We start from the raw sequence: 24,420 nt of genomic DNA on the forward strand, positions 1-24,420 counted from the left end.
GCCGAAGCTGGCCCAGAGTCAGTCGCTGAGCCGCAGAGACACTGAATGTGAATAAATTGAGCCCACTTAGACCCTTCAGGTGTGGAACCGAACCACTGGGCTAATGTGATATTTTGGTGGTTTGGAGAGAAGTCTTGAGTAACACAGCTGCTGTTTCAAGAAGCGATGAGTTTTATCAAACGTGACAGGAGCAGTTTCAGGTTGATCTGAGTATTTATTATTATTGCTTTTTCAAATCGATAAATATAACCAGATTAGAAGCAAACAGCGAATGAATATTCATCACTAAGCCGTGACGGCGAAAATGTTTCAGGCTCTTCCATCATCACCGTGTTCCTCATGCTCTTGTTTTTCTTTTCCTGAAGGGTCGTAGCTGGATTGTGAAGCGCAGCTATGAGGATTTCCGAGTCCTGGACAAACACTTGCATCTCTGCATCTACGACCGACGATTCTCGCAGCTGCCCGAGCTTCCGCGACTGGACAGTCTGACTGACCAGACTGAGGTCAGACCAAACAAAAACACCACTTTATTTTTGTATACATACCAACTATGAATCACATTTTCTGGTTTTGTTTTTGTCATTTTTAAATCGAAAAAGAAAGGAAAAAATGTAGTTTATTTTTATTCAATTAAATACAATTGGTTTATTCTTAAATATTTGTTCATTATTTAATCAATTCTATTAAAATACTATATTCAATGGTGCAACAAGAAAGGAAAGACAAACTCAAAAACAATAAGATGTAGGGCTGTAGCAATACGCTTATCTCACGTTACGATTCAATGCGATATATTCCGATATCAATTTGATTCTGTACGATATGTTCTGCTCACAATAAAATACAATATATTTTTGAACGATTTTAGGTCAGTGATCCTCTCTCCTTTAGTTGGTTTTATACAAAAGAAAACCCAAAATATGTGCAAACATCAGCTTTAAAAGCATCTAGAGTCCACTGTATCCTCTCATCCTCAGTCATCGCCAGGATCTTGAAGGATGTCATTGTTCCTGTAGCTGTCGAGGACTTAATGAGTCCTGCCATCTTGCGGTTGGAAGGATAATTTCAAGATAAAAATTAAAAAACTTTGGAATATTTGCCTTTTGAATGTTATTAATGTTAAAAAAATCGAATAATTGTATTAAATAAAAATGATAGAACATGGTTTAAAAGCCCAAAAATCTTTCTGGAAATGATGCCAGTGTATCGAAATGTAGCTTGAACTTTATGAAGGAAAAATAATAATAATACAGAATTGCTGAATATCAATACTTAATAAATATAAATATAATAAATATAAATATATTTTCGTGTATAGATTATTTTCTTAAAGTGTTACTACTTTGGTGTCTGCGAGCTAAGCCCTATTTATTTTTAACGCTTTATGGTCATGGAAGGTTTTTTGCTTTAAAAAATCTAAGATTGTTTACAAATAAAAATATCAAACCAAAATTGTAGTAGAACTCAATAACAATGATTGATGATTAGAAATGTGTTTACAAAAATACATTAAAGACATGTTAAAAATAATAATAAACAATAATATATATAAAAAATGAATAATAATTAATAATGATCATTGAATAATAATTAAATATAAATAAATACACTATAACCACAATAATAAATAAAATGATAATAAATTAATTATAAACCATTTAATGTTTAGGAAAAGGCTCTAAAGATTAGTTGCTCAGAAAAGTAATGCTGTTTTTTAAGGTTTAATTTAGCTGTAAAGTTAATTAAAAATTAAAGGTGAAGAAATGTAACATGAGAAGCTGATTTGACCTTAAGCCCTTTGCACAAGGACAAGTTGTTGTTTGCTCGTTCGTCTCCACTAGGCCTTAATTCAAACCTTCCATTGTCCGCCTGAGCCTCGACACACAATGCAGTGGTATCGAATCAACCTAGCTTAACCAGTTTGAACAAGTTCATAACGGCCTCCTCGGGCCACGCTGCCGTAACAAAGTGAAAAAACTGCTTTATTTTCCGCTGCACATCGACTGCAATAAATATAAGTGAGAACAACCTCGTGCTCAGGTTGCAAACTATACTTGTCTCTAAGCAGGTGTCGACCTTAATTTTATTCTCTCGTGAATCATAATCCTGTCGACCAGGATGCAAATAAAATAAAATAGCATCATAATGGTTTAGAAATTTGTCATAATAACTTGTAAATGTGTTATAGTGGTTTAGAAATGTGTTATAATGGCTTATGAATTTGTTATACATGTGTTATAATGCCTTATAATTGTTTTAAGGACTAACAAATGTGTTATAAGGCCCTATACATGTGTTATAGTGGTCTATAAATGTTTTATAGTGACTTATAAATGTTTTATAGTGGCTTATAAATGTTTTATAGTGGCTTATAAATGTTTTATAGTGGCTTATGAATGTTTTATAGTGGCTTATGAATGTTTTATAGTGGCTTATAAATGTGTTATAATGGCTTATGAATGTGTTATACTGGCTTATGAATGTGTTATAATGGCGTATTAATATGTTATAGTGACTTATGAATGGTTTTTAATGGCTTATTAATGTGTTATAGTGGCTTATGAATGGTTTTTAATGGCTTATAAATGTGTTATAGTGGCTTATAAATGTGTTTTAGCAGCTTATGAATGTGTTATAGTGGCTTATGAATGTGTTTTAGTGGCTTATGAATGTGTTATAGTTGCTTATGAATGTGTTATAGTGGCTTATGAATGTGTTATAGTGGCTAATGAATGTGTTATAGTGGCTTATTAATGTGTTATAGTGGCTTATGAATGGTTTTTAATGGCTTATAAATGTGTTATAGTGGCTTATAAATGTGTTTTAGCAGCTTATGAATGTGTTATAGTGGCTTATGAATGTGTTTTAGTGGCTTATGAATGTGTTATAGTTGCTTATGAATGTGTTATAGTGGCTTATGAATGTGTTATAGTGGCTTATGAATGTGTTTTAGTGACTTATGAATGTGTTATAGTGGCTTATTAATGGTTTTTAATGGCTTATAAATGTGTTATAGTGGCTTATACATGTGGTTTAGTGGCTTATAAATGTGTTATAGTGGCTTATGAATGTGTTATAGTGGTTTATGAATGTGTTATAGTGGCTTATGAATGTGTTATAGTGGTTTATAAGTGTGTTATAGTGGTTTATGAATGCGTTATAGTGGCTTATGAATGCGTTATAGTGGCTTATGAATGCGTTATAGTGGCTTATGAATGTGTTACAGTGGTTTATAAATGTGTTATAGGGGTTTATGAATGTGTTATAGTGGCTTATGAATGTGTTATAGTGGTTTATGAATGTGTTATAGTGGCTTATGAATGTGTTATAGTGGCTTATGAATGTGTTATAGTGGCTTATGAATGTGTTATAGTGGCTTATAAATGTGTTATAGTGGCTTATAAATGTGTTATAGTGGTTTATGAATGTGTTATAGTGGCTTATAAATGTCTTATAGTGGATTATTAATGTGTTATAGTGGCTTATAAATGCGTTATAGTGGCTTATGAATGTGTTACAGTTACTTATAAATGTGTTTTAGTGGCTTATGAATGGTTTTTAATGGCTTATAAATGTGTTATAGTGGCTTATGAATGTGTTATAGTGGTTTATAAATGTGTTATAGTGGTTTATAAATGTGTTTTAGTGGTTTATAAATGTGTTACAGTGGTTTATAAATGTGTTATAGTGGTTTATAAATGTGTTACAGTGGTTTATAAATGTGTTATAGTGGTTTATAAATGTGTTATAGTGGTTTATAAATGTGTTACAGTGGCTTATACATTTGTTATAGTGGCTTATGAATGTGTTATAGTGGCTTATGAATGTGTTATAGTGGCTTATTGAATGCGTTTAAATGTGTTATATGATCTTTTTAATGTGTTTACAAAGGGGGCCGAGTATAAAATGTGTTGCCATGCCGACAAAAACTAAAGCATAGAAAACATTCAGAACTTTTTAGTTTTTTAAGTTATTATTTCTTTGGCTTTACCGTTACGGCCCAATCGGGAATATATTTTCTCCACGTGGCCACTGAGCTAAAATGAGTTTGACACCTCTGGTCGAAAGCATAACAACAATATCATATTTATTATTTTATTTCTTTCTTTTCCAGTCCGTTTCCCAGATGTTGTTGGCTTACCTCTCCCGGCTGTCGTCCATCGCTGACAACAAGATCAACTGTGGACCTGCACTGACATGGATGGAGGTGAACTCACACTTGATAAATACAAACTAAATACCCATTACTGGTGTATTTTTAACGCACTCGTTATCCAGAAACTGATGAGTTGTGCGTTTGTGTGCGACGCAGGTGGACAATAAGGGCAACCATCTCCTGGTGCACGAGGAGTCCTCCATCAACGTGCCGGCCATCGCGGCCGCCCACGTCATCAAGCGCTACATTGCACAAGCGTCGGACGAGCTGTCGTTCGAGGTGCTTCACAATACACACGCACACACACACACACTGTCGTGATTATTTTCAGCAGTCGATAACCTGTCATTGATCGAAGGTCGGCGACATCGTCTCGGTCATCGATATGCCTCCTAAAGAAGACACCACCTGGTGGAGAGGCAAGCATGGATTCCAGGTATGAACTGTGTTTTACTCTCTGACGTTATATTACGTTCCATCGTATACAAGGACAATTATTAATACCAGAAATAAAACAGTAATAACAACATGGACAAGATCCATGATAACATAAAATAATTAGACAGTTTATAAATAAACTAAACTTAACTTAAGGAATAGAAAAAACATTTACACTTTACCTACAAAATGACAAAAATGTTTATGATTTTATATTATTTAATTCATTAAGGATCTTTGAATACTTTTTAAAATTATTACCTTGATTTGTCTTTTTATTGGAAGGGGTTACATTAAAATGGAGGTTGTTTTTTGAATCATATTTGTAAATCAAATGTGTTCAAAATGAAATGCGAAATAATGAAAAAAAAACGTATTTTTATTTTAGGATGAACTCCACTCAAACTTTTGCTTTAATCTTTTTAGTTTTTGTTAATATATATGAAATATAAACAAGGTTATTTTTCTTCATCTTTAAATAAAATGAATCAATTACATAATCTGCAATTTAATTAAATATTAATATTACTCTGATACTGTTTGAAACGTCTTTTTAAATGGTTTTCCTTTTATATTGAAGCACATTTTATTCATCCCTTCTTTCTTTTGGCTTTGCGGCCCCTTACAGCAGTCACAGTATATAATGTGGCCCCTGAGGGAATTAAACTGCCAACCTGTCTTTGTTTTTGAAACCAAAATATGTCCAAATATTTGCTTTAAAAGTGGCTGGACTCGAGTGTATCCTCTCGTCCTCAGTCATCGCCATTTAATTGTTCCTTGAGCTGAGGAGGACGTAATCACTGCTGCCATCTAGCGTACGGAAGGTTAATTGCAACGCAAAAAGTTCAATGAATATATTAATTATTGGTTAATTGTAAATTTTTATATTTTTTAAATCTATTTTATACCCAATAATTGGAAATTGTAAATTGTAATATTTTAGAAAAATATATTCTAAACAATATTTGGAAATATAAACTATAAAATAAACTGGGATATATATATATATATTATATGAAAATACATTTTTTTGCTTTCAAAGAAAAAGAAGATTCTTATAAATCAAGCTTGATTTGTTAAAATTGTATTTTTTATTTATTTTTTTATTTCCTTTCACTACTATTTGTTTAAAAATAAAATTAGTTAATAATTAAGTTATTGCTTTATTTTCAATAAGGAATGTGTTCTCTGTAATTAGAACCCTTAAAGTATAAAAATAACTAAAAATGCAATTAAATTGCAGTCAATATTTGGTTCAGTGAAAAAGGAAAAGTTTTAACAAGAGGCAGAAATAATAAAATAATCATTTTTTTTAATAGTTAAATCACTTTAATTTTGATTGATTTAATCATATAATTGAATCCAAGTGTTTGTAAATTTAAAAATAAATAAAAAACAATTATCAAAAGAGCCTAAAAGACTGTGATAATAGCAGAGAAATGTATTCATCATCCTGACTGAAGTCTAATCTGTATTCTCTTCATCTGCTCTTAATCCCTGGGATTATTTAACACTAGCATAAGTAAGTATTTTGGTAAATCTTTAAGTAAAGCAACATTAAGTGGCGCAGAAGTGGATCCAGAGGCTCCTCCGGATACTGTTTCACCAGCGAGCGTAAGAGCTTCTGTCGTGTTGTGGAAACGAAGATCAGTGGAGTAATCTCGGCGTCAACGCCTCACGTTAATAGATCCGGTTATAAGGCGACGCACGATCGTGCCAGTGAGAGGCTCCTTCTGTACATGAGGAGGGTCCCCTAAATATAGTCGCCGACACCCGTGCGCCCCCACAGGATACGTGTCATGAGAATATGATCTTGAGGTTCACCGTGTCTCGCTCTCTCTCTCCGTCAAGGTTGGCTTCTTTCCCAGCGAGTGTGTGGAGCTCATCAATGACAAAGTGCCGCAGTCCATGACCAACTCGGTGCCCAAGCCAGGTACTACTACTCCTTTCTTTTTTCTTTTTTTTTTCTTCCTCTCCTCCACTCGCACCAACACTGTGGTCTGTTCTTCACGGGTTAGTTCACGAGTGAGGGGTGCAGGACTCGCACTTTTGAGGTCTTGTCTAGTCAGGCTGTTACTGGAGGTGAAGTCTCAGCTTTTCGTGTCGTCTGTTCCTCGAATACACTTTTTTTTTTATTTGTAAAAAGTACTTTTAAAGAATAAATATGCAGTAGTATTGTAAAAATGTACTTCCACTTTGCACTACACATGTCAATCCGAAAAAACACTTTTTCACAACTAGACTTTCACCAAACTTGGATACAAAAAATGAGTGTGTCTGGTAGTATTTATAGTGTGTATTTGTAGTACTGAGTACTTGACTCTGGTGTTGTAGAATTTACAGATCAGATGACTCTGGATGAAGTCGTAACTGCTTTCATTTGTTTCGAAAAACCAAAAATATGTCCAAACATCAGCTTTAAAAAGCTGTAATATTTGAACCTTTTCAAAATGAATGGGTTTTTTTTTACACAGTTTAACACTTTTATTTTTAAAAAAAAGTCTAAATTCTATATTTTTAAATTCGTAGTCTTTTTGTATTTAGTATTGTCTAAACAAAATAATAATGAAAAAGGGGTAGGAAATGAAAAAAAGTACTTTGACTTCTTCCTACTCCTTTTTCAAACTACAGGGTTTTATGGGTTTTTTTATTCTGCTTTTTTGTTTAACTGGTGTTTTGTATGTTAAAATTATCCTTTTTTTATTTGAAAAGGTTCGAAATAAACAAGTTCATTCATTCATTCATTCAATATAGAAATAATATAATTCAATAATAAAAAAAATAAAAATCATTCATTCCACATACATTACTTTGTCAAACAAGATCATTTTTAGTAATTATCCTCAAGTTTATTTGCTCCTTAAAAACTCTCGTAGATGAGAACGAACGAGGGTTTTTACCATCATTTTCACGATCAAACATCTTAAAAAACTCTTATCACCGCTGATGTCCTGTGCTCGCTTCAACGTGTGGAAAGAATCACATGTTTCCACTTGTGTGTCGCCGACTCGCTCGTCCTCCACTCGCTTGAACGCATCTTTGGATTCTGCTGCTGTGTGTCGCATGTGTCTTGATGTGTCTTGATGTGTCCACTTGTGACCCCTCTGCCTCAGCGTCCCCCTGCTCTGGCCCACCGCCTGCTTCATGGAGCCTCTTCCCCCCCTGTGCGTGCTGGTACACACACATCACACACACACACACACACACATCACACACACATCTCACACACTCGCTTGTTTTGATTTACTTTTCTTAACCACTTTGTTTTCCTGTGATTTTTGACATGCCTTCTCTCTTTTTTGCTGCTCATGTCTTCATCATCATCATCATCATCTTCATCTTCATCATCATCTTCATCATCATCTTCATCATCGTCCATCCGTCCGTCCATGCGTTGACCCGTGTGTCCGCCCCGGCTGCATGCAGACTTGGAGATGGAGAGTGTAATACAGGACAGTTCATGGGTGGCGGACCCGCTAAACCACTACAGCATAAGTTCAGGTAGACCCCGTTTCATACCTTCACCCCCCCGCTCCCTTACCCCCATGTGATGTGTTTGACATGTGACTCTTCTTGTGTGGTGGCGGTTGCATTCATTTCCATCTTGGTTGAAAGTACTTTTTTGTGACGCTCTAGGAAAAAAAACTTTTTTCACAAATTTAGGAGAGGCTTCGGTTTCCACAACTATGTAATTACGGCTTTCAAACAGTAGAGGGAGCCAGAAAACCAAAATATTTGCGCTTTGTGACCCTGGTCCAGAAAGGCGCTTTAGATAATAACTCTTACTTACTTACTTACTAACTCATAGTGTTGCTTCTTTGAGTTGACTTTAACCCTCGTATTATCCTAGGGTCAAGGTGACCCATTGGCCCGAAAACAAAATGAGTTTGTGGTATCCCTTGTGTTGTCAAGGTGACCCAGTGGCCCGAAAACAAAATGTGTTTGTGGTATCCCTTGTGTTGTCTCCGGGTCAAGGTGACCCAGTGGCTTGAAAACAAAATGTGTTTGCGTTATCCCTTGTGTTATCTCAGGGTCAAGGTGACCCAGTGGTCCGAAAACAAATGTGTTTGTGGTATCCCTTGTGTGTTCTCAGGGTCATGTTTTTATAATAATAAATGCAATTTTTGGTTGGTATTCTCATCATAAACCGTGTTTTTGCCAACTTCGCCCAACAAACAAAACTTATTAACCTTTCCTGCTTTGAAGTGATTATTAAGAGGCTATTTTTAGTTAAGTTGTGAGGAGACACTTCCATTTTCACGACTATGCAATTGCAGTGTTCTAACGGTAGAGGGCGCCAGAAACAAAAAAAGTAAGCTCTTTCATAGTGATACTTCAACCTTTAGCTTCTCTGCATCTTACATTTTCTATAGAAACAACTCTTTAAAACAAGAAGTTAACTTTTTACCTATTTTTGAATCCTAAAAAGACAGATTTGAGCACATTTTTATTAAATTAACGTGTGTTTTATATGAATTAAATACGATTTTAAGTTGGTATTTTCAATGAAACCTCATAAAAAATGATGTTGCTCATTTTATTTGAATAAAATAAACGTTAACTTCCTAAGACAGACGTAGTGCGAGACAAAAGAAATGTGAACTTTACTCTGAAGTGATTATTATGGAGTTTGTTGTCGTGCCAACGGCGACATGAGAAGAGAAACAACCTACAGTAAAGGTTTGTGTCGGGAAGCTGATGTTTATCATACCAGGAGTTGTTTGGAGTGATCATAAGTTACGCTGCTGGAAGGTCACGCGTAAACATGATCATGTATTTCTATTTTTTCTTTTTTTAAAGAAGTTTTCATTCAGGTTTGAAGAAATATCAGACCGAACCCTCCGTCCACACACCCCCATAAAAAAATCAGAAAGCATTATTTTGATAAAGTAAATAATAAACAATGGTAATAACATAGAATAACAAGCGAATACAAACCTTCTCAAGTGCGTCTCCGGGGGTGTTCCAGGTTACTACAGCGTTGAATGTGGCTTCTGTCTGGACCGGGCCCAGCTGTGTTTGTGTGTCTTGTTTGGTCTGAAGCTGAAAAGGCCACGGCAGGGGAGCCCGTAGTGCCGGGTCTTGACCGGACCATAATTTATTTAATCCTTGTACAATGAGGGGGCCTGTAAAACCCATCCATTGAGCGCCGAGCTTTGTTCTGCAACAGTAAGAATCTCTGTCTCTCTCGCCATGGCGACTGAAAGAGCACATTCCTGCAGGGAGCACCAAAAAAAAAAAAAAATGCTCAAACAAATCTGCTCTGAACTCGCCGTTTTTTTGTTTTTTTTTTGAATGGATTATTAGTCCCTTACGGTTAGAACTCCCTTCTGTATCTGAAACCTGGTGGTCGTCTCGGGTCTTCAGTGGTTCTGGTCCAGACACCGGTTGCTGTGACCCAGATGCAAACAAACAGCTGTGTGCGGGCGTACGAGCCAAGACAGCTGCTGGAGGAACGTGTGAAACACACTTCGCTTCCCATGGATCTCCCATCATTTCCTGGTGCTGGAAAAAACTTCCCAAAAGTTCCCCCCGTGTGACGTGTTCGACCGTAATTGAATTAAACGAGAGGTTGCGTCAAGATTCTTCTTGAGACGCCCTCAAGAAGCAGATTTGCAGCAGCGTTTGTGTCCTTCATTCCCGTGTGATTCTACTTCTACGATCACGTCTGCTCCGAGTTACAAAGAACCAGAACCAGAATATATGACACAAATAATCATATTTGCTGCAGTGAAAAAAGAATCAAGATCCAGTGATTTAGGCTTGAATATTGCACTGGAGTGTATGTGTCAATCAAAATATTTTAGCGCTCTTGGAACGTATTTTAGATTTACCTGACCGGGAACTTTCAATTCCCATCAAATTCCTTTGCTTAAACATCAGTTTTATGTTATTAAAAGTATATTTATTATTATATTATATTTCTGTTCCTTATCTTATCTTAAACACTGGTGTATTTATAACTCAACCTGAACATTTAGTGTTTTTTCTTCTCTGATATTGGTTGACAAATCGATTTTAATATATTATTTTATATAATATATATTTATATAGTGTTCATTTTAACCCCCAAAATTCAATTGTTATTAAGTAAACAAGGTATTATACGATAAAACTGGCCACATTTGTGGTCGTCATTGTTTTTTTTGTTTTAATTAGATTTGAACTTGAAAAAAATGGTGGTGGTTGCATTCATTTCCATCATAATTGTAGTTGGAGAATTTTTATGAATCTCCAGGATGAGAAGAAAAAAACAAGATATTTATTTCTCTAATTTTCGTGACTAATTTGAACTGCGGCAGGAGACGCTTCCGTTTTCACGACTTTGTAATTACAGTGTTTTAACAATAGAGGGAGCCAGAAACGAATATGATACAATAACTATTTGTGTTGCGCTGCTTCAACCTCCGTGTTAACTTTTATTTGATTATCCGACTCTTTGGAAAAGTGTGCGTAATTGTAGCGAGTTTTGTGATATTTTTTCATTGACCTAGAGTAGTATTTGTGTTGTTACATCAAATTGTTCAGGTCGGAAAATAAAAAAAAATCAGAAGTAGGATGCTGCTTTTTAGTTGTTGTTTTTTTTTTTTTAAACCGCAGCAACCACGGTTCGTATCCGGGTCACGGCACCAAGTTGCTAGGGTTTGGTTCTGATGAACCGACCCCCGCCGTCTCGATACATGGTGGTAAAATAAGGACACAGTACAGTAAAGTTGTCCCTAAATCCTGAAAAGGTAGATTTCATCCAATTAGTATTAAAACACCTTGTGTTTTATAATAATACATCTAAGACCGTCGTCTTGTGACAACAAATTACTTTGACTCGAACGCGTCTCAACAGCCTTTAACCTACTTCGGCAATCAATCAAACGAGAGTCAAGAGGGGCGCGGGGCCCTCGGAGGGGCCGAGCTGATTGAAAAAAAAACACGGTAGTGACGGTCGAGTGAAAGATTGTGACTGTCGAGTGTTGCTTGTTGTTGTTGTGGCAGTTTAAAGTCGTTTTGTTTCGACCCAAACAACTGCAACTGATCCTTGTTTGTGAATTTTAATCTTTTTTTCACGGGAGCGTGCGAGACCACATTAGCCAGATCTTAAAATGGTTCTAATTCTTATTAGCGGCATTTTCCGCACCACGTCAAACCGCTGACCCCGTTCTCTGCAGCTTGACACTTTAATTACTAACAGGATTTAACAGCAACATGAGCTAACAGCCGGGATGTTCCCTTATTAAGCTACTTTGAGAGGGTTTTAAATTGATATCAGATCTCAGGGGACGACTATTTTAGTTGTTGTTTTTTTTATAAAATGTATAATTTCTTTAAGTCTGTTTTGGTCGTCATTCCGAACACGCCTCCTTCGCTGCAACTAGTCAGAGGCAAAGTCTGGTGGAGCTTTGAACAATAATACAATTATTGTTTTTGCCTCATTTCATTCAGCACAAGTTCTCCATTATAACCTTATGTGTTATTCAGCCAGAGAGTGTTAAATACACAACAAATTTAAGTTGTGAAAAACGCCACAATAAAGTTAAGTTTCGATGGTAAATACTGAGAAGTTTTCATCTGTATGTTGTGTTAAACTTGATGAAGATAAAAAATGCTTTATATCTAAATTCATAAACTACGTAAGTGTTATGTTATAGCATTGTTATAAATGTAGTTGTGATGTTGCTTTATTACTATCATTTATTATCTCGACCATCTTCTTTTGACATCTCCTATAGATGAATTTTGATATGTAACTGTGCGTTATGTTTCCATTACTGTATATTTATATATTTATATTTGTATAGGAGGGGCAGGAGTGGAGTAAAAGTATCTGGATGTTCTGTTCTATGTTAGTCTTTGTATCCTTTGTCTTTTTTATTTTTCTTTGATCTATATTCTTTATCTTTAGACTTAGATTGTATCATCTTGTTCTTTCTCTTTATTTCTCTTTGTTCTTGTTCTTATTTTATTTTGATTTATTTTTTATGAATGTTTTATTTGCTGTAGCTATTGGAAAAAACTATTTCCCGACGGAGACCTCCTGAGGGATCAATAAAGTTCTACCTTATCTTACCTTACCTTATTTAAACAGCGGTTTTTATGGCGTGTTTGATCAATCTGGGGTATTTATGCTTTTTATAAGTGCATTTTAAGAGCCAGATTTTATCATTCAACTTAAATTAATTGATTTAAAAAGATACAATTTTACTGAAACCTATTTTTCTATTTATATGTGTAGCAAGCTTTTCAATAATATAATATTATTGTGAAGGTTAATAATAATAATCGCTATTTATATAGCGCCTTTCTAGACCAGGGTCACAAAGCGCTTTGACAGCCATGTTAATAAGAGATAAGTTTATTTTCACCAGTGTTAATATTCAAAACGTTCTTAATATCTATCACAGGATAATGCAACTTGTTTTACTGGAATCGTCCTCAATCAAAAGTTATTTTAAATCAATTAATCCTTAAAAGTTTTCACACCAAGATTAATAATCCCGGCGTCATCATTTAAATTAATTTACACGGACAAAGCTAAAATAACAAACACACACAAGTACAACATTGTTTTAAACATAACTCTTTATTTGTTTGTTGTTGTTTTAACGACGCTATCTTTTACAAACCATCCAAATATTGGACTTTCCCTAGAACACGTGAACGCAGCATTAGCTGCGCGCGCACGTTGACGCTCTCGGGAGCGCGCGACCCTGTGCGTGTTCCCGCTGACGGTGCAAAGGGTGCGCGCTGTTGTCGACCGGTGACAGAAAACTCGTTTAGAAAAGTTACGTTTTTTTTTGTTTTAAAGAAAGATTTTATTTTTATTTTATTTGTTCACGGATTAAACGAAGAGCTGGACGTTTCTACTCGGACTGTACTTTCGCTCAGAGCAGGAGTTCTTCGGGGATGAAGTAACGCGGTAAGAAACGTCACGTTTTTGACTCGATCTGGAATTAATTTTGGAAAAATAATCTGTTAAAAACGTATTTTATCCACAAAAGAAAATTATTTTAGGAATTACATTTGAGGTTCTACAAACTAGATGGAAAAAAAAATCTGACATCGTTCATATAAAAGTTGTATTTCTATTTTTAAAAGCATTTTTGTGTGTTTAAATAACGATTAATCTCGGTCGATAAATGATTATGTGAGTCGATCACACCCTTGTGTTTCTGACACTGACTCACTTTCCCCTTTTGCAGTGGAAAATATTCTGGTTGTTCCGTTTGGAATAATGACGAGGCTGAGACCACACAGGGCTCAGCTGTCATGGACCCTCAGACCCAATGTAACACTTGAATTAAAGCCATAAAGAAAGAATAACTTAACTTTAAATACTAGTATCGTTATCTGTTTCAGATATAACATGTAGCATCAAAATTAAAAAAGAAAACAGAACATTTAGAAAGATATATTATGTTTCTGTGTCTTCTATTTAAAAAAATAAACAAGTATATGTTTCCCTTTTCTTTACCTCACCCAGCTAACTAATAAATCTAGTTAGTCGTCAATACTGGAGAAGTTTGAATGATGTCATGACCACGATGTCCAGTGGTTTTCCAATGAGGACTAACCATTTTAACCTACTTAAAACTTAGATTTTAGTTCTTAAATCAGTAGTTTTAGACATTTTAAATGTATACACTAACCAAGTGTCTGTCATTTTCGTGGACTGCTTTTCAGGTAAAAACAGCAAAATTAAATCCATCTACAAATAAAAACAATTGCTAAGTTAGTTGTCGGTTACTCTGCAATAAGGTGGTGACGTATATATTAAGTTCAAGTTATTTTATTGGTCAAATATACATGTATCAAGACATACAGCAGAGATGAAATAGAAGTCCTCTCGGACATACGATGCAAAACATGAAGTGGACAATGAAAGGACATTAAAAATAAATAATAAATAAAAAAGAATAATCAACAATACGGTAATAATTAACTAATAAAAAAAAAATATCAACAAAAAACAAAGTTAAGGCACAGGTAGTGCAAGCTCTATATATATATATATATATATATTTACACATATAAGCAAGATATAGATGTTGTAATGTCAGTTTTGTTGTTGGTTTACAAGCGTATTTCGGTGTAAACTTGATAGTTAAAAATGTGTATCGATGTGTCAAGAGTCACAGTCTGGAAAAAAGTCCCAAATCGCGCCCTCTTACGCTTAATATTTTAAGTGCGTCCCATCGAGCATTATGCGAAAATCTTGTGCGCAATGAGCACTTAAACTGCCAGAAAATCGAGTGTGGATCGATGGACACTTTCCACCCTCAACGTCCACCATCTTAGTGACGTAGATGACGCTAAACGGGAAGCTACGTCACCGACGACGCGTCTTCGGAGCAGATACCGACGTAAATGTCTAGAGAAAACACAACAACACAACAAAAGCAAAAACACAATCAAAACTTAATAACTTGTTTCAATTGGTGGAAATCGCTTTAAAGTCGGCGATAGTGTTTCGACGGCCGGCGTTAAAAAGTAGTAGAAGAAGAAGCTGTCGAGTTATTTTTGGTATGCGTTTGATTTGAGACACTACTACCCTTCCGAAATTTGAGCACTGAACAAGTAAGTGCACTTTCCGACTTTTGGAAACGACACAAACAGAAAGTAAATTGGTTGTTTTTCGGTAACAAACGTCTCACTGACTAGAACTTGAGTTGAGGGACCACGTCAGTAGCCCCCCTTGAAACTAATGATTTCATACCCCGAGTCACTCTTGTCACGTGGCGTCATGTCTGTGTAATGTGGTGTTTGTTGTCCAAGAGGAGGGGGTTTTTTTTGGGAATCTTCCCGTAATTTTCCGATGACAAAAAAAAACGACATTATCAGGAAAAAGCAAATCCCAGTATTAAGTCTGATTTCAAGTTTCTGGTGGAATCCGAGCTCCTGCCTGAAAGCGTCGGCCCCGCCCACCGCTGGAGATCGGCAGGGATCGTGTTTCCACGCTTGTTTTGTCCGTCGTACCCAAGATGCAATGGGGTTTTTTTTTTCCTTTCCTCACCGCACCGGCGGCTGTGTATCAAGTACCTTTTGGAGAGAAATCAAATCCCTCGTTTCTGGGTCGGAGCGGAGAGAGAAAAGTTGTTGATGTTTTCCGATGTTTCAATTGTTGGCGGTGACGCTTGTTTACTTTGGACGCCCGGAGTTGAAGCGTTGGGATTTTCTCGGAGGGTCACGTGACGCTAACGCCGTCTGATTTGTTACCTTTTCTCGTTTTTGTCCGATGATCCAGTGCTTTTCCGAACATGACGTCATTATGATGATGTCACTTTGGCAAACGTATTGTCGACAACTGGGGTGTTTTTCCAGCGTTTCCTCACCAGAGTAAACCTCTTTATTTAATGAGAGATCTTTGTTGTTCGTTCCTGACGTCACCTGGAAATAATCTAGTTTCCTGTTAATGACAAAACTAACTTTAGAAAAGTTTAATGATTGACTTCCAGAACGACCCAAGATATCAGTTAATACATTTTTCTTCAGACTCTTCTCTAAAATCGAATGAAAATGTACTTTATTGAATATTTTTTATAAGATAAGCTGTAAACCTCTATTATTTAAGTAATTTTACTTGATTAATTTTAACAGAAATTGGTTTATACCTTCAAATACTGTGTTTTATTTCAGGAATCTACATTATAGTACATGTTTATTTTCTAATTCCATTATTTATGTAGTGATTTTTAAGATTTTAAGATTTCTGTATGCTTGAGAAATGGAGTGTAAAACACAAAAGTGGCAGAAACGTTAACCGAATAAAATGTATTTTATATTTGTTTTATAATCAATAACTGGTCATCCTGTAGTCAACATGTATTCAGTTTTACTACCGACTTAAAGTAGTCTCTAAGTGGAAGAAACGTCTAAGAAAAATACTTAATTATTGACTATAAATGAGAAATATTCGTTTTTTTACCCATAAGAAAATGTATATTTTCAACGTAATATAGTTCTTATAAATGTTTAATAACGAGAAATCTCTCCTCCTAAATAAAAGGTTTTATTCATTGGAATGTTCAGTCTTCAGGTCAAACGCTGACGCCGCAGGTTTGACGGTTGTAAACTGTGATTGGTCGCGACAGAGGTCATGTGATCGGTCACTACTCAGGTGTGGTGTGTGTACTGTGTACTTTGTCGTATCTCGGTGTGATGCAATATCAGTAAAACCAGAGTGAGGACAGAGTGTGACACACCCTCGATAATAATTTGTAATAACCTGTGCAGTTAAAAAAAAAAACAGTAGTTCATCTAAAAAGATTAAAGTACAAACAATAATAACATATTAAAAGTAACTATTGTAAATAATAATTAATGGAATAGTTTGTAAAAAAAAGTTGTCAAAAGTGATCTGAACTGACCTGTTGTGATTTTTTTAAATTATAATTATTGGCAGAACATTTACAGTATAAAACCTAATAAATGAAAAATAGAAGGTACAAATTACCTACTAGGCACCTTAGACTGGGTTTACTGTCTGCATTATATTCACGGACAGACTTTTAGTGGAAAAAACGGTGAAAAATAATGGATAAAGAGTTTGTTTTTTGAACTTTTTCACTAGTTTACAGGTTTATTTTTCAGTAAAATGGACTGAAAGGGAGTCGAGGGTCAAAGGTTATTCTACATTAGTTACTTCAGAGAAAACAAAACTCATTTTAGACGGTAATATTCAAGATACGAAACATTATATTTAAAGAATTCTGGTAAGAAACGCCTCATGGACCTGTTATTTAGCATCATTTGAAGCCATAAAAAGCCTCGCCGTGCTCAGCTTGTTAAGTCTTGTGTGGATTAGGAAAATGTCTACGGGTGATTTTCTATCAAAAACACTTAAATTTAAGGCGACAGCTTGTTTGAACTTGTTTAATCTCTAAAAACTCCTGATGGTTCTGCAGCTCATTTTTTTTCTAACGATATCCCTCCACGATCAAAAGTCTATATTGTCACGCTTTAGAAAGTGTGTTTTCTGGTTTAAAAACTCCTTTTAAAGTCGATAGAAAACGTTGGTGTTTCATGTTTTATCAGTTCCATCAGGGTTAATATCCACGTTGTCTTCATTACCGAGTCCAAGAATCAATACCAACATTCATGTGGTTCCGGATCTGATTGTGATTAAATCGCACATGTGTTCGTGTCATTAATCCTCCAGCAGTCGCTGATAATGTGCTGTTTTTGTCACAAAATTACCTTTTAAAATGAAGTATTCTGCACAAATGTGAGCTGCAAACAAACTCTACTCTTCCCTATATTGCTGCTAAAACTCCCTTCATACCTTGAAGTACTTGAATGTACTTCATTCTTCCTGTACCTTCATAGATTCCTCTGTTGCTTCTGTTTTTTCATTGGCCTGGATTTAGCAGCAATCAAACCTGAGCTCAGATTGGCTTCAGTTTTTCCCCAAAAATTCTTTAGGGCTTAACTTTTGTATCATGTCATGAGAAGATCAGCTACTACACAGATACACAATCCTCACACTGCTGATTATGAGTTAAAAAACGTATTAAGGAGAGAATTAAAACATAGATTTTAATTGTTATTAGTGATGTTTTGCTTGAACCTTCAAGGCCAGAAACTGATATTGAGTTTTAAATGTGAAAATTATTGTACTCTTTTTGTCTAACGGTACTTTTCAAATACTTTTTAGATTCATTTAAATAAACTTGTATTATAAACCTAAATAAACTTCTTTTTTTTTTAAACTTAAAACTAGCAGGGGATAAACTATACATTTATAAAGGGAAGACAATTTCAAAAAATGTGCGTCTTAAAATGAGCAAAACAATTATTGAATTCAATAATTTGTATAAAGAAGGGTTGATATTGCATTGTTTTGTTTATTTATTACATAATTTGTACATCAAAAAGTAGTTTTTTTATTATTATTATTAAACAATTCAATTCAATAATTTCAACATTAAATGGCTTTTTAAAAATCCTTATTATTGATGTTTTTAATATTGAAATGTTAAATTATTGTTTTTAATTCATTTAAAAATGTGAACATTTTCAAAATGAATTTCATTTTTTACATACAGTAAAGTTTAATAAAATATTTCAAAAAAAAAAAAATGTTATAAATAAATATATTCGAATCTGTAGCATCTGACAATGAAATGAATTTAAATGGCTAAATATATAATTAAAAAAAGTATATATGTGTGTATGTTTATATATCTTTTATTTCTTTTTTGAAAAAAATATATTACAATTTTTTAATTAAATTGTTCTATAAACATAAATGTAACCTGTCAATATATAAATTATTAAATTTCATTATAAAATTTTTAAAAATGCTTAAACAAAAACATTTTAATACAAGTAATTCAAATTTTGAATTTTTTAACTTCACTCATCACCAGATAAAAACAAAGTCAATTGATTATAAAACGTCTCCAGAAACCTGATCGGAACGTTTGTCAACCTTTTGGGGGGAAAAAAACAAAACAAATCCCACCGTGAGCTGCCGTGCTCTAGAGGCCACGTAAACAAGTGGTGTGTTTGAGAAGCTTCTGTCCTTTTCCCAGACATGTGATCAGATTAAAGCTCTTTCAGAAGCTCTGTTGTGTGGTGCAGGAGGGGAGCGAGGGCCGTGGAGGGTTCCTTTGTTGCCGTCCGGGAGCTGGGATTTGAGGAAAACCACACATGCCTGAAGGAAGAGTTTGCATTTGAATGAAGAGTTGAAAAAAAACAACTCAAAAGCTGTTGTGACTTTGGATGAACCTGGCGTGAGAGTTGAGATGGTCGTCGACTTCCTGGATGCATCCGCTCACCCTCTTTTTTCCTTCTCGTCTAAAATAACGCAGTGTCCAAAAAACACGGGAAGCTGATCACCTTCCTCCGCACCTTCATGAAGTCCAGGCCCACCAAGCAGAAGCTGAAGCAGAGAGGCATCCTCCGCGAGAGGGTGTTTGGCTGCGACCTGGGGGAACATCTCCTCAACTCGGGTCATGACGGTGAGACGCTTTCTTGTCCTTCTTGTTCTGAATGAATACATGCATTTTTCAATATAAGAATTGAGTTAATATACTAAATAATGAGCAAAATCTACTCTTATTAACATTTTTTTAATTGTTTTGTAGCGTAATTCTGTTTGTTTTTTATCTTTGTGGTTATTCTATATGTAATAAATGGGATAAATAAATTCTTAATTTGAATTTTAAGTGCAAATATGAGCCATAAATCCACTTGTTATTAGGGGGTTGTATTTACAAGAATATAACTATATTATACGTATCACGATACAGGGGCCAACGATAATATATATTGTGATACTGCGCGACTCTTGACAAAGTGGTGACTGCTTTCATTTCTTTTAAAACAAAAATACGTCCAAACATCAGCTTTAAAAGCGGCTAGAGTGCACTGTATCCTCTCATCCCCAGTCATCGGAAGTTTAATTGCAACACCAAAATGAACACAAGCCGTGACAATTTGTGTTTTAATTGTTAATATGAGCCATTAAACACACTTGTAGTTAGGGGTGTGTATTTGCAAGAAACTGGCGATACGATACGCATCACATTACAGGGGCAACGATACAATATATTGTGATACTGTAGTATCTAGTATAAATTTGTAATATTGTCCGTAAACTTGAATCTAAAATTTAAAGACAGCGCGACTCTCGACAAAGTCGTTACTACTTTCATTTGTTTTGAAACCAAAATATCTCTAAACATCAGCTTTAAAAGCGTCTGGAGTCACTGTATCCTCTCGTCCCCAGTCATCAGAAGTTTAATTGCAAAACAAAAATGAACACAAGCCGTGACAATTTGTATTTTTATTGTTAATATGAGCCATTAAAGACACTTGTAGTTAGGGGTGTGTATTTGCTAGAAACTGGTGATTCGATCCAGGGGAAACGATACTTTATATTGTGATACTGTAGTATCTAGTATAAATTTGTAATATTGTCCGTATACTTGAATCTAAAATTTAAAGACAGCGCGACTCTTGACAAAGTCGTTACTACTTTCATTTGTTTTGAAACCAAATATCTCTAAACATCAGCTTTAAAAGCGGCTGGAGTCTACTGTATCCTCTCGTCCCCAGACATCGGAAGTTTAATTGCAAAACAAAAATTAACACAAGTTGTGATAATTTGTATTGTAAATATGAGCCATTAAGCCGCTTGTAATTAGGGCTGTGTATTTGCAACAAAACTGGTGATACGATACGTATCACGATACAGGGGCATTGATACGATATATTGTGATACTATATTATCTAGTATAAATTAGAAATATTGTCCGGATACTTGAATCAGAAATTCAAAGACAGCACAAATCTTGACAAAGTCGTAACTGCTTTTATTTGTTTTGAAACCAAAATGTGTCCAAACATCAGCTTTAAAAACTGCTGGAGTCGACTGTATCCTCTCATCCTCAGTCTTCGGAAGTTTAATTTTAACACAAAAAATTAACACAAGCCGTGTCCTTGTTATGTTTTTACTACTCAACCTTATTATCGTCTTAAGTAATTTCAAACATTACTTACTACTAAATAATATGTTTGAAGTGTATTTGAAAGTCTTGTATATCCCGGCTGATGATTGGTTCCTGGAGCAGTCACGTGACTTCGTCTTATTGGTGCATTCTTAGGATGTTCTCAGGCTTTAGAAGCCTTTTTTTTGTCAAAGCATATCCTGGATTTTCTCTTCCTGCTATGCCTGGAATTTTTCATAACAGCTGCTTTCCTGGTGAATTATGTGTGAATTATAGGAGCTCTGTGGTTTACACACACACACACACACACACACACACACGAACGCACACTACATGTCGCTTTGATTCACGTGTTGCTTGAAGGACATAAAAACTTGTATTTTTCAGAGCAATTTCCAATTTTAAAAAGAGTCAAATACATCGTTCATATTTAAATATATTCAATAATATATATATTTGTTTGTTCATTGCAGTTCCACAGGTCCTCAAGAGCTGCACTGAGTTCATAGAGAAGCATGGGGTGGTGGACGGGATCTACCGTCTCTCCGGAATCGCCTCCAACATCCAGAAACTTCGGTAAGACGGTGGTTGTTTTGTTTGTTTTTTGATTGATGGCTGCCTCGCTCGTCTGTGTTTGTGCAAGAATGCGAACGTACGTAAACGGAGGGAGTCTCAGGAATGTGCTCGGTGTGGGGGGGTCACTCGGCGGGAGAGCAGAGAAGCTGTCGGCGTGTTTACAATCCACCGTTTTATATACGACTCGCCCGAGACCTTTTGACACGACCCTGAAAACTGTTTTTCTACACGAGAAAATGTAGTTACCTGTGTCACACGCTTGAGCAAACTGATCCGTGTTCAGGAATCGTATGAAAAAAATACATGTACTTTTTGTTATAACTACATTTTTAAAGCGTAAAATAACACTTTAAACATCATTTAGCATGAGTCATTATGTAACATTTGGATTATTATTTCATATTTTCTGTAATTCTTGCTTTCATTTGGTCAGAAAATATTGATACATTTAAATATCTCAACTAAAATATCTTATTTTTCACGATAAAGTATCGATATTCAACAGAGCTTCACAGTTTTATGCTTTATATTTTAAAAGTGTGTATAAGATAAAACAATTACATTTTTGATGCAACATTTTGTTGCAATTAAACTTCTGGCAACAGCTAATACGTCCTTCACAGCTAAAGAAGAATGAAATCCTGTAATGACTGAGCACAAGAGGATACAGTCGCCCCCAGCTACTTTTAAAACTGATGTTTGGACATATTTTTGTTTTAAAACAACAAAAGGCAGTAAAGACTTCATCAAGAGTCATGTGGTCTATAGATTCTTCAAGACCAGAGTCAAGTACTGGACAATACTACAAATATATCCTTGTTACTACAGTATCATGTATAAAATATCGTATATTTGCCCCTGTATCATGATAGGTGTCGTATCACTAGATACTTGCCAATTCACTGCCCTATTCATCAAAGGATAATTGGTTTTAAATACAGGTTTAAAGACCAGGAAATTTGTGAAAAATTGTAATTGTTATTAACGCATCAGTTCATAACTTTATTTATAATACATTTCCTGTGATGATCGTCAATCATTTTTGAAGAGTGATGACTTGGTAGATCTTGAGCTAACCTGCTAGCAACAGTTTGCATATGAAGTTCTAAAATATTTTTTTGTAGATGAAACAGGAAACCGATACAATAGTTTCCGTTTGTAAACAAATGCATGGCATTGCAGTTACACCGCTCTGACAGTGGGGGCGCCAGAAACAATATTTTCAATCTTACGTATTGTTGCTTTAATTCTACATAAGATCATTTACTACTAAACTAGCTCCAGTTGTTTTAAGTAACCTTTACATTTAAAATCAGCGCGACTCTTGACGAAATCGTAACTACTTTTATTTGTTTTGAAACAGAAATATGTCTAAATACAGTTGACTGTATCCTCTCGTCCCCAGTCAGTCCTCAGTGTGAATATTTGCATGTTATGTTAATTAATAAATAATTGATACACACTTAATTGAAATATAAACCTAAGAAAACTATGATTTAAAAAATGAAATATTAGTTGTAACCCCAAAAGTATTGATGAGAGTAATGACAATAAATCTGTTTCCTCAAAGTTTGTGTGAACTAATCTTCGACGCCTGGTGTTTTTCTTCCAAGGCACGAGTTCGACTCGGAGCAGATCCCCGACCTGACCAAGGATGTCTACATCCAGGACATCCACTGCGTCGGCTCCCTGTGCAAACTCTACTTCCGAGAGCTGCCCAACCCGCTGCTCACCTACCAGCTCTACGAGAAATTCTCTGTGAGGCATCATGGGAGGGAGGAGGGTTGTCGGTGCGAGCGCCACAGTTGTTTGACCGTCATGTTTTTCTTCTTCTACAGGATGCGGTGTCGGCGGCGACCGATGAGGAACGGCTCATCAAGATCCATGATGTCATTCAGCAACTTCCTCCTCCGCATTACAGGTCAGCGCATTCTTATACTGCCCCCCTGTGGCTTGTTAAGGTACTCCTCTAGCTGACTTTGCCCTTTAAAAATGTAAAACGCTCTAGATTTTTGTGACAAAAATGTTTGTTTGGTCATTGAAGTTTAACCCTTAAGATCCCTAGAGAAGTTTTTTCCAACGTTATTTGCAAAACAAGTGACAAAACTGTTGTTTGTGAACATAATGTGAGCTAAAGCTAATTGTTTTTAAATGTATGTTTTCAGGACGATGGAGTTTCTCATGCGGCACTTGTCGCGTCTGGCAGCTTTCAGCTACATCACCAACATGCACAGCAAGAACCTGGCTATAGTCTGGGCTCCCAACCTGCTCAGGTAACTTTTGTTTTGTGTACAAACCACTGTGAATACATAAAAAACTTATCTTATATTTTACTCAAAACATGTGTTTTTAGATAATGATTGAAATCCTAAATGGGACATTGTTTGTTTACATACATGAATCTACGTCTTTATTTGAACTTTTCAAACATTGTTTTTAAAAATAGATGCATTTAAGATTCCATCAGAATATTGAATAGTTGAACATTAGCATTTGAAATGTTGAGTCCTGTAATATTTATATATAATTATTTCTTTTGAAAAATGTAATTCATAACTTCTATACTAGATGATTTGTTTTTATTTTGCATGTTAATTGCTGTTAAATAATGCATGTTAAATGATGAAGAAATACTTTTTCATGCATAGTTTTATATCCTAATTCCAATAAGTGAAAAAATACATTTTCAAAATTCAATATTTTCGTTTATTTATAGCCATTTAAATTCAGTATTGTCCTGTGACATTCTTATTCCAACATCTTTTATTAAAATCAAAATACATTATATTTTAAAATATATATATA

The 24,420-nt window shown here is 35.1% G+C and overlaps 1 protein-coding gene across 5 annotated transcripts in view; it reads left to right on the forward strand.

Annotated features, from left to right (window-relative positions):
• Nucleotides 1–24,420, forward strand: part of arhgap32b (Rho GTPase activating protein 32b) — a 111,323-nt gene that overhangs the window by 76,578 nt on the left and 10,325 nt on the right. For 3 of the 5 annotated variants that reach the window (XM_087807318.1, XM_087807321.1, XM_087807319.1), the window contains 12 exons: nucleotides 366–503; nucleotides 4,115–4,207; nucleotides 4,313–4,435; nucleotides 4,515–4,592; nucleotides 6,446–6,527; nucleotides 7,708–7,758; nucleotides 8,021–8,095; nucleotides 19,399–19,548; nucleotides 21,513–21,615; nucleotides 23,229–23,373; nucleotides 23,454–23,536; nucleotides 23,781–23,888. In XM_087807318.1, the coding sequence (XP_087663444.1) occupies nucleotides 366–503; nucleotides 4,115–4,207; nucleotides 4,313–4,435; nucleotides 4,515–4,592; nucleotides 6,446–6,527; nucleotides 7,708–7,758; nucleotides 8,021–8,095; nucleotides 19,399–19,548; nucleotides 21,513–21,615; nucleotides 23,229–23,373; nucleotides 23,454–23,536; nucleotides 23,781–23,888 (1,229 nt within the window). The remainder of the gene's footprint in view (nucleotides 1–365; nucleotides 504–4,114; nucleotides 4,208–4,312; nucleotides 4,436–4,514; nucleotides 4,593–6,445; nucleotides 6,528–7,707; nucleotides 7,759–8,020; nucleotides 8,096–19,398; nucleotides 19,549–21,512; nucleotides 21,616–23,228; nucleotides 23,374–23,453; nucleotides 23,537–23,780; nucleotides 23,889–24,420) is intronic. The other 2 variants (XM_087807322.1, XM_087807323.1) reach the window with 2 other exon arrangements.

Source organism: Callionymus lyra, chromosome 14, assembly GCF_982586985.1.
Source record: "Callionymus lyra chromosome 14, fCalLyr1.hap1.1, whole genome shotgun sequence".
Taxonomy (NCBI): Eukaryota; Metazoa; Chordata; class Actinopteri; order Syngnathiformes; family Callionymidae; genus Callionymus; species Callionymus lyra.